The sequence below is a fragment of the Candida metapsilosis genome (genome assembly GCF_017655625.1).
Source record: "Candida metapsilosis strain BP57 chromosome Unknown scaffold4, whole genome shotgun sequence".
NCBI classification, from domain to species: Eukaryota; Fungi; Ascomycota; class Pichiomycetes; order Serinales; family Debaryomycetaceae; genus Lodderomyces; species Lodderomyces metapsilosis.
The window spans coordinates 667043-679168 of NW_027138162.1; the positions used below are offsets into that span (position 1 = coordinate 667043).

The 12126-nt window shown below is 38.1% G+C and overlaps 6 protein-coding genes across 6 annotated transcripts; 3 read left to right on the top strand and 3 right to left on the bottom strand. All coding sequences in view use genetic code 12, as the record gives it.

Moving 5' to 3' along the window:
- Positions 1-23: 23 nt before the first annotated feature.
- I9W82_003683 (uncharacterized protein) lies at positions 24-776 on the bottom strand (the record flags this gene model as incomplete). The annotated part of the gene is made up of 1 exon (XM_067692674.1): positions 24-776. One exon carries the CDS (start codon positions 774-776, stop codon positions 24-26), a length of 753 nt encoding a protein of 250 aa, XP_067548080.1.
- A 986-nt stretch (positions 777-1762) lies between these two features.
- On the top strand, positions 1763-2725 carry ERV29 (Erv29p; the record flags this gene model as incomplete). The annotated part of the gene is made up of 1 exon (XM_067692675.1): positions 1763-2725. The coding sequence occupies one exon, from the start codon at positions 1763-1765 to the stop codon at positions 2723-2725; it is 963 nt and encodes a 320-aa protein (XP_067548081.1).
- A 178-nt stretch (positions 2726-2903) lies between these two features.
- On the top strand, positions 2904-3761 carry CYT2 (cytochrome c1 heme lyase; the record flags this gene model as incomplete). Its single annotated transcript, XM_067692676.1, has 1 exon — positions 2904-3761. One exon carries the CDS (start codon positions 2904-2906, stop codon positions 3759-3761), a length of 858 nt encoding a protein of 285 aa, XP_067548082.1.
- Positions 3762-3937: 176 nt separating this feature from the next.
- TIM10 (protein transporter) lies at positions 3938-4216 on the bottom strand (the record flags this gene model as incomplete). Its single annotated transcript, XM_067692677.1, has 1 exon — positions 3938-4216. One exon carries the CDS (start codon positions 4214-4216, stop codon positions 3938-3940), a length of 279 nt encoding a protein of 92 aa, XP_067548083.1.
- A 545-nt stretch (positions 4217-4761) lies between these two features.
- I9W82_003687 (uncharacterized protein) lies at positions 4762-8211 on the bottom strand (the record flags this gene model as incomplete). Its single annotated transcript, XM_067692678.1, has 1 exon — positions 4762-8211. The coding sequence occupies one exon, from the start codon at positions 8209-8211 to the stop codon at positions 4762-4764; it is 3450 nt and encodes a 1149-aa protein (XP_067548084.1).
- Positions 8212-9413: 1202 nt separating this feature from the next.
- I9W82_003688 (uncharacterized protein) lies at positions 9414-11321 on the top strand (the record flags this gene model as incomplete). The annotated part of the gene is made up of 1 exon (XM_067692679.1): positions 9414-11321. One exon carries the CDS (start codon positions 9414-9416, stop codon positions 11319-11321), a length of 1908 nt encoding a protein of 635 aa, XP_067548085.1.
- Positions 11322-12126: the final 805 nt, after the last annotated feature.

Consider the following 12126-nt stretch of genomic DNA (forward strand, 5'->3'; position numbering starts at 1 on the left):
GAACATTGAAGTTATGTCCTCCTCTATAATGAGCTTTTTCCTCCTGATTTAACCAACCCAACACTCCAAAAGAAACACAATTGATCATTTAATGCTTTTTCTTTAGCATATTTAACCAATGGTTGAGATAAATCTCCTTTAACAGCAAATCCATGACTAGTACCAGAAAACACGGTAATTTCATATCTGACACCATCCAATTTAGCCAATTCAACTTCGGTTTGATGTCTCAATTCAGTAGTGAAGATGGGGTCAGTTTCAGCAGCTGAAATAATAAGTGGTTTCCTAATTGCTTGAACTTCTTCAATTGTGACAAATGAAGGATGAGCAATTGCACCAGCGTCTAATGGTCCTGTTTCAGTCATGTTTCTAATGGTGTACTTAGCACCAAAACAGTATCCAATAGCACCAAGGAATTGAGGTTTGAGTTCAGTTTTAACCTTGTTGATGAATCCATTGATTATTGGTTCAGTGATTTCCAAAGTGTGTTTCTTCAACCAATCTTGAAGATTTTCTTTACTTGTATCCAATGGGTTTCCATTCAAAATGTCAGGAACCAAGACTCTATAACCATTCTTGGCAATGGCATCAGCAATAAGTTGAGTGTTTTTGAAATGGTTACCGTAAATATCAGTAATGATGATAATGATTTTATCCAATGATTCATCACCAACTGTATAAGTATCTAAATCAAAGATTTGTTTAAAAGATCCAATTGGAGTACCTTCATGGAGGTTAGCTTCAGTACAACATTTACCTGGTGGATTTGATGCCATTGTGTTTTGAGACTAGTTAGTTGTTGTTGAGTATTAAAAGAGAAAGTAAACTTTGAAATGGAAGGATCCTTCAACTGTTTATATAGTCCAAAAGAAAGGGTGTAGTTAGTAGTTTGTGATGCAACTAAAAGACTGTGTGCTGGTGGAATCAAGTTTGAATTTGAATGTGGATGAATATGCCCATGCACAATGCAATGCTGGTTTTTTTTTTTTAAACTTTGGACACAACGACACAAATGTTTATGACCGATATGATTTTCTGTTTTAGGAATTAACTCCGAAAAACCGAGAACAAATCAAATACTGTAGGAAATACAAAACCCAAAAGGGGGGGATGGTGGAAGTGTTATTGCAAGAATGACTAAAGAGGAGTATGTACATACTAAACCAAAATTTGTTAGTTTTACTCAGTTGTAAACACATGCTTCGGTGGTATACTTCCATGTACATAGTGTAGTAAGTGTAGTCTATTTGACATGTCGCAACACTACTTCTTGTGACATTGACACTACTCTCATTTTTCCGCAACTTCCTAATTAGGAAATATCAAACATTGACACATTGAGTGAGAGTACTATGAGTATACTAAGAGAAGTAGGCTTAAAATATAACCGTTGACAATCTGCTCGATGTACAAGAGGTAGAGAGTGAGATGTATAGTTCTCTATAGACTAAGTGTATAGTGTATAGTGTATAGTAGTAGTAATAGTAGTTGTGGTAGTAGTTGTGGTAGTAGTATGGGTGTAGTGTATTGCGTGTCCTCTTTCCAAATTTTCTTTCTGTTTGTTGTTGATCTGAACCTCAATAGGGAAATTTTTCAAACACTTTGACACACACACACACACATTCTTATACGGAGATCAAACAGTCAAAACCACATATTGCCAAAGTCAATTATCGATACTGACATAGCTGTATATCAAGCACACTCATCATATTCATACCCTACTTTATATAACAGAAAAAAAAAAGTGTGATCTCAACAAATGTCGTATCGTGGTCCAACAAATCAATTCAATGGTAACCCACATCAGCAGCCACCACAACAACAACAACCGCCTCAAAACTTTGGTATTCCTCCAAGACAACCACACACCATTGGCCCCATCACCAACTCCAAATCACTCTTGGAAAAATTTGAACTTTACACCAAACACTTTGAAGATTTCATTGATGAAAAATTTAAACCTTTAAAACCCTATGTTCCTGCTATTGGAAGAGCCTTTTTAGTTGCTACTTTCTATGAAGATACCATGAGAATTTTCACTCAATGGAATGAACAAGTTTATTACTTGCACATTTACAGACACTATTGGAAATGGTTTACCATTGTGTTTTTAATTCAAAATATGATTGTCATGTCTATTGCTTCAACAATGTTGATTGCTAGGAAAAAAATCAATATTGCTACTATTGCGTTAATTGTTGTTGTTATTGGTCAAGGTATGATTTATGGGTTAATATTTGATTCTCAATTTATCTTGAGAAACTTGTCAGTTGTTGGTGGGTTGGTGTTGGCATTTTCAGATTCAATTGTTAGAGATAAACGATCATTAAATATGCCTGGCTTACCAATGTTGAATAATCAAGATAACAAGAAATATTTCTTATTAGCAGGAAGACTCTTGTTGGTGCTTTTATATCTAGGATTTGTCTTTTCTTCAGAATGGTCCATGGGTAGAGTAATTATCATCATTGTTGGATTAGCTTCATGTGCTTCCATTATAGTTGGATACAAGACTAAATTTGCTGCTGCGGTAATGTTGACCTTTTTGTTTGTTTATAATGTGACTACTAACCATTTCTGGAGTTATGGAGGTCGTGATGCAAGAAGAGATTTCTTGAGATATGAGTTTTTCCAAATCTTGTCAATTGTGGGTGGATTGTTGTTGGTTGTTAATGCCGGTGCAGGAGAGTTTTCCATTGATGAAAAGAAAAAGATCTATTAAGCAGCTTAGTGGAGGTAGAGTTTGTAGAAAATGAATATAAAATGGATATATATATATTTTACGTTGCCGGTTGTTACTCTTATCCACTGTAATGTCTGCAAATTAAACTGACTAAGCAGCACTGAGGAAAAAAATTTTGATTCCATAAACACCCGCCCAATAGCATTACAACAACAGTATGTCGGACAGCAACGAACAACCTAAGTGTCCAGTAGACCACTCTACTAGACAATCATGGCTTTCCAAACTAACAGGTGGTGGATCCAATAAAGATACCAATGCGAAAGATCTAGCGCAAAAGGATTTAGTCTCATCGCCAACACCAACACAAGATGCACAAGCACCACCACCACAGGTGTGTCCAGTTAACCACGACAGTCGAGCTGCATGGCTAGAGAAAGTATCAGTCAGCATCACAACCCCGGACTCAGCAGTCGAAGTACCAAATGCACAACAATCCACATCTCCCTCTTCCACAACAACTTGCGACTCATCAACCATTTCAAACACACTACAAGACACAACCACCTCCAATATCAACCTACCAACCGATCGAGAAATTAGTTCCATCCCACGCACATCCTCCAATCAAAACTGGATCTACCCCAGCCAAAAGCAATTTTTCGAAGCCATGCAACGCAAAAACTGGAACCCTGACTCCCAGGACATGAAAGTCATTGTGCCCATACATAACCTTGTAAACGAACGTGCTTGGAAACACATCACCATGTGGGAAGGTTCCCATTACCAGGAAGCGATGAAGCAATGTGGAGGCATTACTTTGACTTCGTTTAAAGGAGATTCTAAAAAGTTGACACCGAGAGCTTGGATCAAGCTGTATTTATGGGGCCAGCTGCCTCCTTTTGATAGACATGATTGGACTATTAATCGGTGTGGCAAAGAGATTGAGTATGTGATTGATTTTTATAATGGAGAGAATGATCAGTCGGGACAGGTTTGGCTTGATGTTAGGCCAAAGTTGAATACTGTTGAAGGTGTCAAGTTACGATTAGCTAGAGCATTTGGATTCAATTAGAGAAGATACTTGGGGGATCCATATTTTTGATAGTCTAAGTAAGGATTATACATTCCTGTAAATATATACAAAACAAAATAACTACTTATAAGTCAACATTTACCGATAAAGATATAGCCGCAAATGCAGCCTCATTCGTTTGAGTTCCTAAACCAGTCTCTACTCAGTGGTTCAGTTTATCTCCTTCCCATAAATTGTCCACTTTGACCCAACTTTTGCATATTCTCACCAACTTGCACATTAGTCTCAAAATACTTGGCAACACATCTATCAAGACACAAAGATTCAGCCTTGGTAATATCACTCTCGTTGTATGATTTATTTATACATTTGGAATGACATTGTGATACAAGCGAGTTGAACATGCCTGTAACCATGTCCAATTCTGCTTCTGCGGCTTGTAATTTGGCCTGGGAGGAGATTTGAGGGGCTGCTGATCCACCGATTCCGAACATTTTCTTTTCTGATTTGTTGTGTGTGAGTTTATAGAATCAAAAAGGTTCTCTAAGTTTGATGATGGCGAGGATTTCAAAATTTTTCATTTGCTGCAACTTTCAAAAATTTTTTTTTCTTTTGCTGATTGTCGTGCAGAAGAGTTCAAAGATTATCGACTTTACAATGGGTATAACAAGAGGGTGAAAAGCTAACAGTTTGTACATCGATCCCAGTGTAGTCTACCATAAGACATTGATGGTATATATTTAAAATCAATGCATCTGCTACATATCACTATCAATACTTTTAAAAGCGCAATGACAGGCAAATTGAACCGTTTATTATCTAGCACAATCAAGTCGTCTGGAGAAACACAAGCACACCATTAACGAAGCACTTTCTTCTTCTTCTCAAGCTTCTCATATCACAGTCTATGGGTAACGAACCGTAAGCTGCACATTCCGCTAAAACGCCAAATCCGTCTGTGGATTGGCAAAGGGTCCAACTGCCCGATTCTAAGCCCAAGGAGCTTAAGGCTGAAGAAAACCTTCTCCCAGCTGTAATTCTAAAGACCAGCAAAAGTCAATTGAATAATTCCACCCCACAACATCTCATCAGTAGGTATTTCCTTTCTCAATTTAACCAAATCTTCTTTCTTTTCAGGAGCAATAATCACCAATCCTTGAGCCAAAGTCAATGTTTTGCCCGTCATTGTTGTTGACCCTGCTAAATGCGAGATTCTCGCATTCACCAATGACGGATGCTCCATTACTCTATCAAGATACGAATCACTAATGGCGTGGTTTATATCATAGTAGTATCTCATGAAGCGCCACGTTTGGGTCTGGATATTCAAAACGGCGATCCTCATTGTGTTTGTATTATTCGTCATCAATGGTAATTTACTCAATCGTGATACGTCAAATTTGTTTGATTTGTAAGGTACTTCATCAAAGAATCGTAAATGATCCGACTTGACACCACCGAGAAAGAATAAATAATCACGTTCTTCATTTTGGTAGTAGACACATGTATGATGACAACAACGTAACTCAGCTTCTTTCAACTCAGGATTTGGCACCATGTTTTCCTTGGTGTATAATGACCCATCATCATCTGCACCTGGTTCAAGGGGGATATTGAAATAATCGTACGCATATGTAGTGAACTTCTCCCATTTGCAAGTTTCAAATATGAAGCGATAGAAATCGGCAAAAAATTGATTCCCTTCTGCACATCCACCTTGAATGATGAATGATCGTTTGTCAAAGTATGATTGTACTTCAGATGGCTCTTCGTAGCCGCTAGTTGCGAGACTAGGCGCGGTCCCAGTTCCAGGACCGCTCCCTATACCACCACCACCACCTACTTGAAATGAACCTGCGCTGCCATCAACACTTCCTTCAGGTGTCCCACTTCTTCTGATCATGCCTGCTTGTGCTTGAGCCTGAAATGGTGTCAACGTTGCCAGGTCATACTTCCCCACATCCAATTCACACCTTTCATCCAATCCTAGACTATAATCAATCATATAGGAAGCAAAGTATCCCCTTGGACTAGGCCAATTTTCATCCTCATCAAGCACAATATCAGAATTTGCAGGGTCACTACCCACTTTCGAAACCAATGCATCGGGCAAAAAAGTGAAATTGGAAATTGACATTGGTTCATCCTTTGCCGTCAAGTCAATCTTGAGCATATCATTAGTTGCTTTGAAATGTTGAATTCCATTATTGTCAATGTCATCATCGAGGTAGAATCCACCAAATACAAACACACTAACGTTGGACAAGATGTTACTATCATTGAATAATGGATTTGACGAACGAGTTCTAGTTTCAAAACATTCCTCACCATCAGAAAAGGTTGCTGAATTGTTTGTCTCATCATCATCTTCTTCGATGGCTCCCAGAAACTCACCAGAACGGGAACCACCCCTTGAACGAGATTTCGATGATCCACCTCTCGAATATGATCGCACAAATTCCAAGACTTCTCTTTCATTCCTTTTGGGTGATTGCCTAGCACCATCATCAGGTGGAGTAGAATGTCCACTTCTGGTGCCGCCATCGCTACCTGCTCCACTGTGCTTATTCTGTAATTGAAGTATTGGTGTAATTGGACGATTTGAAACCGTAGGGCAAACCAAAGAAGCTTCGGGGGTTAATGTTGTTGGTGGTGAGAGAATTGATGAGTTGGTGGCACTTGCAGGATTTGCTGGCGTTGCATTGGTTGTGGTGGCCGAGTCCAAAGAAGTTGACCCTGTTACGGGGGTTGCTGTTGGTATAGTTGTAGGGTTCAAGTTTGAGGAATGACTAGATGCATTTAGGATTGGTGATACTGCTCGACTACTTGATCCAGAGCGATTGTTTGTTGAATTTGAGCGATGTTCACGTACTTTTTCAGAATATGTGTTTTTCAAATTAGGGCGATGGAATTTGCTTTTGATCTTGTCCATTTTCGATGAACTGGGGGAGGAAGTTGATGCTGAGGAAGTTCTCGTAACTGCATCACTCAAAGATGAGTCAATGGAATGAGTAGTCACTATTCTTTGCAAAGTTGGAGATTGTTTTGTTCGCATCATTGGCGAGTCTTCAGTTTTAGGCTCACGTTGTGGCAGAGGTTGATGCTCTCGTTCACCGTCATCTTGCTTCACATCTTGTCGACTTCTTTCAAAGTTTGCCTTCTTTGTATTACTTCTTGTTACCGAAACACTTGCTGAATGGTCACTTGGATTTGATTTATGGGAAGCTTCAGAAAAGGCTTGTGGCAGGGGTTGCTTTTGGTTCTCAAAAGGTCGATTAAATTCACCACCGACACTTATTTTCTCGCCTCGTTCATTTGGTGGTTGGTATATGTTGGAGCATATCCCCATTCCTATTCTGCCAAGCGAGGTATTCATCTTATTAGGCTCAAGTCTAATTTTGATAAATTTCAAATTAGATGAATCAAGTATATACCCATCTTCATTCATAACTATCTGCTTTCTAATAATCCAACGATCGATATCTGCGTGGTACTTGACTGACAAATTTTGAATTTCAAATCCACCATAAAAGAAATAATGTTTGGCAGTAATTTGTGTAGATTGCATAGAAAGCAAGTGACCTGGAAAATGTTTCAAGTTTTGTGTATTGACAAAGGTTACTGTTCCTCTGATGGCATTGTAGGCTATAAAATGGGGGTTTGGGTGCAAGAATGGTGTAGTCAACATTTTTGAATCAACAAATGGTGGCACCTTGTATGGGAAATGAATAGACACCTTGTTGATATCAATATTCAGTGGAAGGCCAATATGGTGGAAAGTAGATTGCTTAGTATTACTCAAGCCACCAAACACATAAGTTACATCTCCCACCACAAATGCATTTTGAAAGCAAATCCTTGGAACATCAGACATTGCCCGTAGCTGTTTCTTGTTGTTTCTATATGGGTATGGGATATTGAATGATATCTTGGGGATAGTAATATATCCCGAATAAGCATGAATAGTTTCATCTTGATTCTGGATAAATTTGTTTCTTTGTTCTTTATTCTGATCAGTATCTTCACTTGACGCATTAGATGTTGACACATTTGAATCCTTTCTCCCAAATGCCGAATGTTCAATTTCATTCAAGTGGCAAACAGGATTGAAGAAATACTGAACATCGCCATGATCATAATCCAACTCAATTTTTGTTGATTCATCACTAGCCAAACCATATCGAAGTAAGCTGTATGGGACAGAATAGCCATTAATCCAACCATTAGTTTCATTATTCTCGGCTAAAAACAGCTCTTCTTTCAAGTTCGTAGCCAGCTTACTTTGGGTCTGTTGTAGATCAGTCGTTGACTCTAGATCGTTCAAGTCTATGGTGAATTGTTGTGTATCATCAACATCATGTGGTCTATAGTAACCAGGTGCTTGTGTTGACGTGCTAGGAGAGACAGGAGTTGATTGGATATTTCCCAATGGCTCAGGTCTAGCGAATGATTCCAATGATGAAGTGCTAAGTCTATGTCGCTGTTCCATCTTCTAATAATAAAAAATCGCTATAGCTTATTAAAGTTTAAAAAAGGATCAAGGAATAATATTTCTTTCTCAGTTTCCCTCTGGTTGGATTTTTGGTTTTTTTATTGCTGTGGATGCGGTTAGCATGAAATTGGATTGTTGAAGACTGTGATGAGCTAGTTCTTCCAAAAGATAAGACTATACTGGAAGTCGATGTTTTAGCGAGTAGAGGTCTGGGGAGTATATGGTGGTTTATGCATAATAATGGACTAGTTGGGTGTCTTATGTACCGAGGAGAAGGCTCAAGCAAGAAGTCACGTGAATCAGTAGGAATTCCGACGCACTTTCACAACTGAATGTGAACAAGTCAGAAAGTATTGTACATCAATTCTAAAGTAACTTGTAAGAAGACTAAGAGAAGACGCTTTTGAAGCTCCAGTTTACCATTCTGAGTGGCGGTACCACATAACGTGGGACAAGCTACAACAATTGCACAATTGTATCTCACTCCATTAAACTTCTTGTTCCCTTTGACAGGTGAAGTATATGCAAAGTACTGTTCTTAAAGGGGCTAAAGTGAGTCCCCTTTTATGTTTCTGTTGGTGCATATCTGGTGATGGAGATAGTTTTGCAGAGGAGAAAGATTTCACATGACAAATGACATGTGTCGTGTGATTATTTATTTTGTTAACTCCGTTGATCGCAAAATTTATACATTGTAGTGCAAAACTATACGACTAAACCGATACTGTCAAGAATCCAATTGTATAGAATAATTGCAATATTGTCCCCTAGTTTCAGCTTGGGAGGTATTGCATGATACCATAGACGGAAAGAATGAGAGAGTAGTTTTGGTTATTTCCGGTTTCTCTTCTTCAAGTGTCGCACTTCTGGAGAACGATAAGAGCTATACGACTATAAACGCCCAATTCACCTTTTAATGCTACACACTGTATAATAGCTCCTAAATAACTCATATAGATCAAATACCAAAGACAGTTCTGTAAAAAGTTTTAAGTACTAGTTCGCCTGTTTTTTGATATTTTTAGTGTTTTGTTTAAATATGCTTCTTCTTCTTCTTCTTCTTTTACTAAAAACTAATTAGTGATTGTTAGTAATGTGTCTATATAATCAGAACAAAAAGAAACAAAAAATATTATTTATTACTTTTTTCTAACTTATTTCATTTCATCACACTCTAGTAGGTAGGTTTGCATGGAAAAATGACTACTCATAGTCACAGAGCCACTCCTGCTGCTGCTTCTGCTGATCCAAAGTCAAATATCACAGATGACGACCAACTAGATGGGTTTACATATGACTTAGAACAGATAGGCCGATTATCATTTCTTGAAAATATCACCTTTCCCAGCCTACCAGGGTTACCCAATTTACCTAATCTACCCAACTTGCCTAATTTACCTAATTTACCAAATCTACCTAATTTGCCAAACCTACCTCATTTACCTAATTTACCCAATTTGGATAAATTTGATACTGGTTACACTGATGTAATTGACTCTTTGACTGCCATTATACACCAGGCTGTAACCTTACCAGATGACACTAGTGACGCTGAGGTAGAAGGAGAAGAGTTGGAAGATGAATCAGAAGAAGCGATCAGGTTCGATGTCACGATGCTTAGTGAGATGATCAGTCGAGGACAAGCTAGTATTGCCAACTTTCTCAATCAAATAACTCTGCGGAAATCAGATGATGACGAGGAGGAAGAAGCACACTCACAACGCAACACAGAAGAGACTGACGTTAATTCCATTTTTGACGACAAGTTTGCTACTCGTGATGCTGAATTAGAGAAGCTTGGCGAGGAGAAGATTCGCCAGTTGACGGAACTAGACTCAATTGAGGATTTCAAAAGAGAAGAGGTTCTTCGAAGTAGAATCAAAACTATTCAAGGCTTGGATGTGAGTCAAGAATCGAAAAACAAGTTGGTTACAAGATTGATGATGGGAAATTATTATAGATATATCAATGCCCAACTTAGAGAGGAAAAGGAAAGATTAGCTCAACTTGGTTTGCAAAAGCATTTGTATGATGATGACACAAGGTATTTCAGTGATGGGACGGAGAGGACAACTGAGGGTGTTCGAAGCATCGATACGCATGTACATGATGGCCAAGAAGAAGAAGAAGAAGAGGAGGAGCATGATGACTACTCTGATGAAGATGAGGTGGTTATATCCGAAGAGGATCAGATACCATCTTATTTTGACAAGTCAAGAGATATATTAGGATGTCGTCACTACCAACGCAACTGTAAATTGGAATGCCCTACTTGTCATAAATGGTTTGGCTGTCCATTTTGCCACGATGAAGCCATCAAAGACCACAAAATGATTCGTAATAAAGTCAAACACATATTGTGCATGCATTGTAATACTCCTCAGGTTCTTGATAATAATTACTGTATTAATTGTGAACAAGAATTGGCCAACTATTTCTGCAAGAAATGTGTGCTTTACGACAATGATATAAACAAGGATATTTATCATTGTGACAAGTGTGGAATATGTCGATTAGGACTTGGTTTGGATAAAGATTATTTCCATTGTGATGTATGCAATATTTGTCTATCCATCGATTTAAAGGATAGACACAAGTGTGTTTCTAATACAACTCATTGCAATTGCACCATATGTCATGAATACTTGTTTACATCAGTTGAAAAAGTCATGTTTATGAAATGTGGCCATTCCATCCATCAACATTGTTTCAAAGAGCTAACCAAACATTCATACAAGTGTCCCTTGTGTAAAAAGACAATTGTAAACGTTGACCAACAATTTCGAGTATTGGATCAAGAAATCAATCAAAGTCCCATGCCGTCTCCATATGATGAATGGCGATGTATTATTAGTTGTAATGATTGCAAGGGTAAGTCAAATGTGGCATATCATGTCTTGGGGTTGAAATGCAAGTATTGTAAGAGTTTCAATACCAATCAGTTACAGTTGAGAAAACCTGGCGAAGAAGTGGTGGAGTTGGAGTCTAGTGAGCCCGGTGCTGGTATTGTTGATGATCATGAACATATTGTTGATTTTGATGCTAATATTATGAGATTGGTTCAAACTAATCTTGAAAGTAATTTTGCAATCGATCTACAGCAGTAACTACTTAATAGAAATTAATTAATTGTAACGAGTAAAGAGAGGGTGTAGGCATGTAGTGTTGGCCTAGCTGGTTATCTACATGCGAATACAGAGACTACCATCAGACTTGGGATGGTATGGCCTAAGAACATGGGAAAGTAATAGAAGAAAACGCAACTTCTCAGTCTACGGGGTATAGTTTCTTCAATACCAAGAGCAATGTTTCTATTTTAAGCAATTGCACATTTGAATGATCTACTCAAAACTTTCATAATTTTCCGATGGGTACCAGAAACGAGCAAAACAAGTAGTATGCTTGAACAAAGAGCCATTTATTTGCTCGAATGACCGTATAAGAAAACAGCTATGTAAAATATGTATGTTACATTTTCTGTTGAGTTACTTTTTGGGGTCGCCCAATTTACCCCAAAAAATAAATAAAGAAAGAATGGTTTTCCTCTTTCGCAGTTAAACCCAACCAAGCTTTGCAGCAGCCCAAAAAAAAAAAAAAAATAATCAATGTATGTATGAAAGCAGGCCAACAGAAAATGAGATGATGCACAGACGCAGAGAAAGAAAGCAAGCAGGACCCATATTATCTAAATTTAGCAACTACGTAGGTGTACCACCTCAAGAGTTTAACAAAGTTTAGCCTTTAGGTGTTTGGAATAGACATTACCGCCTGATTCCTTTTTCTCGTTTAGCCTATACGACGCACATAATATATCAAACTTTGGATTAGATGCGGCGTTTTCTCTAGTAAACCGAATGACGCAATATATGGCTCAAACGGAGAGAGACTATGTAGTATTATAATATTGGGGCT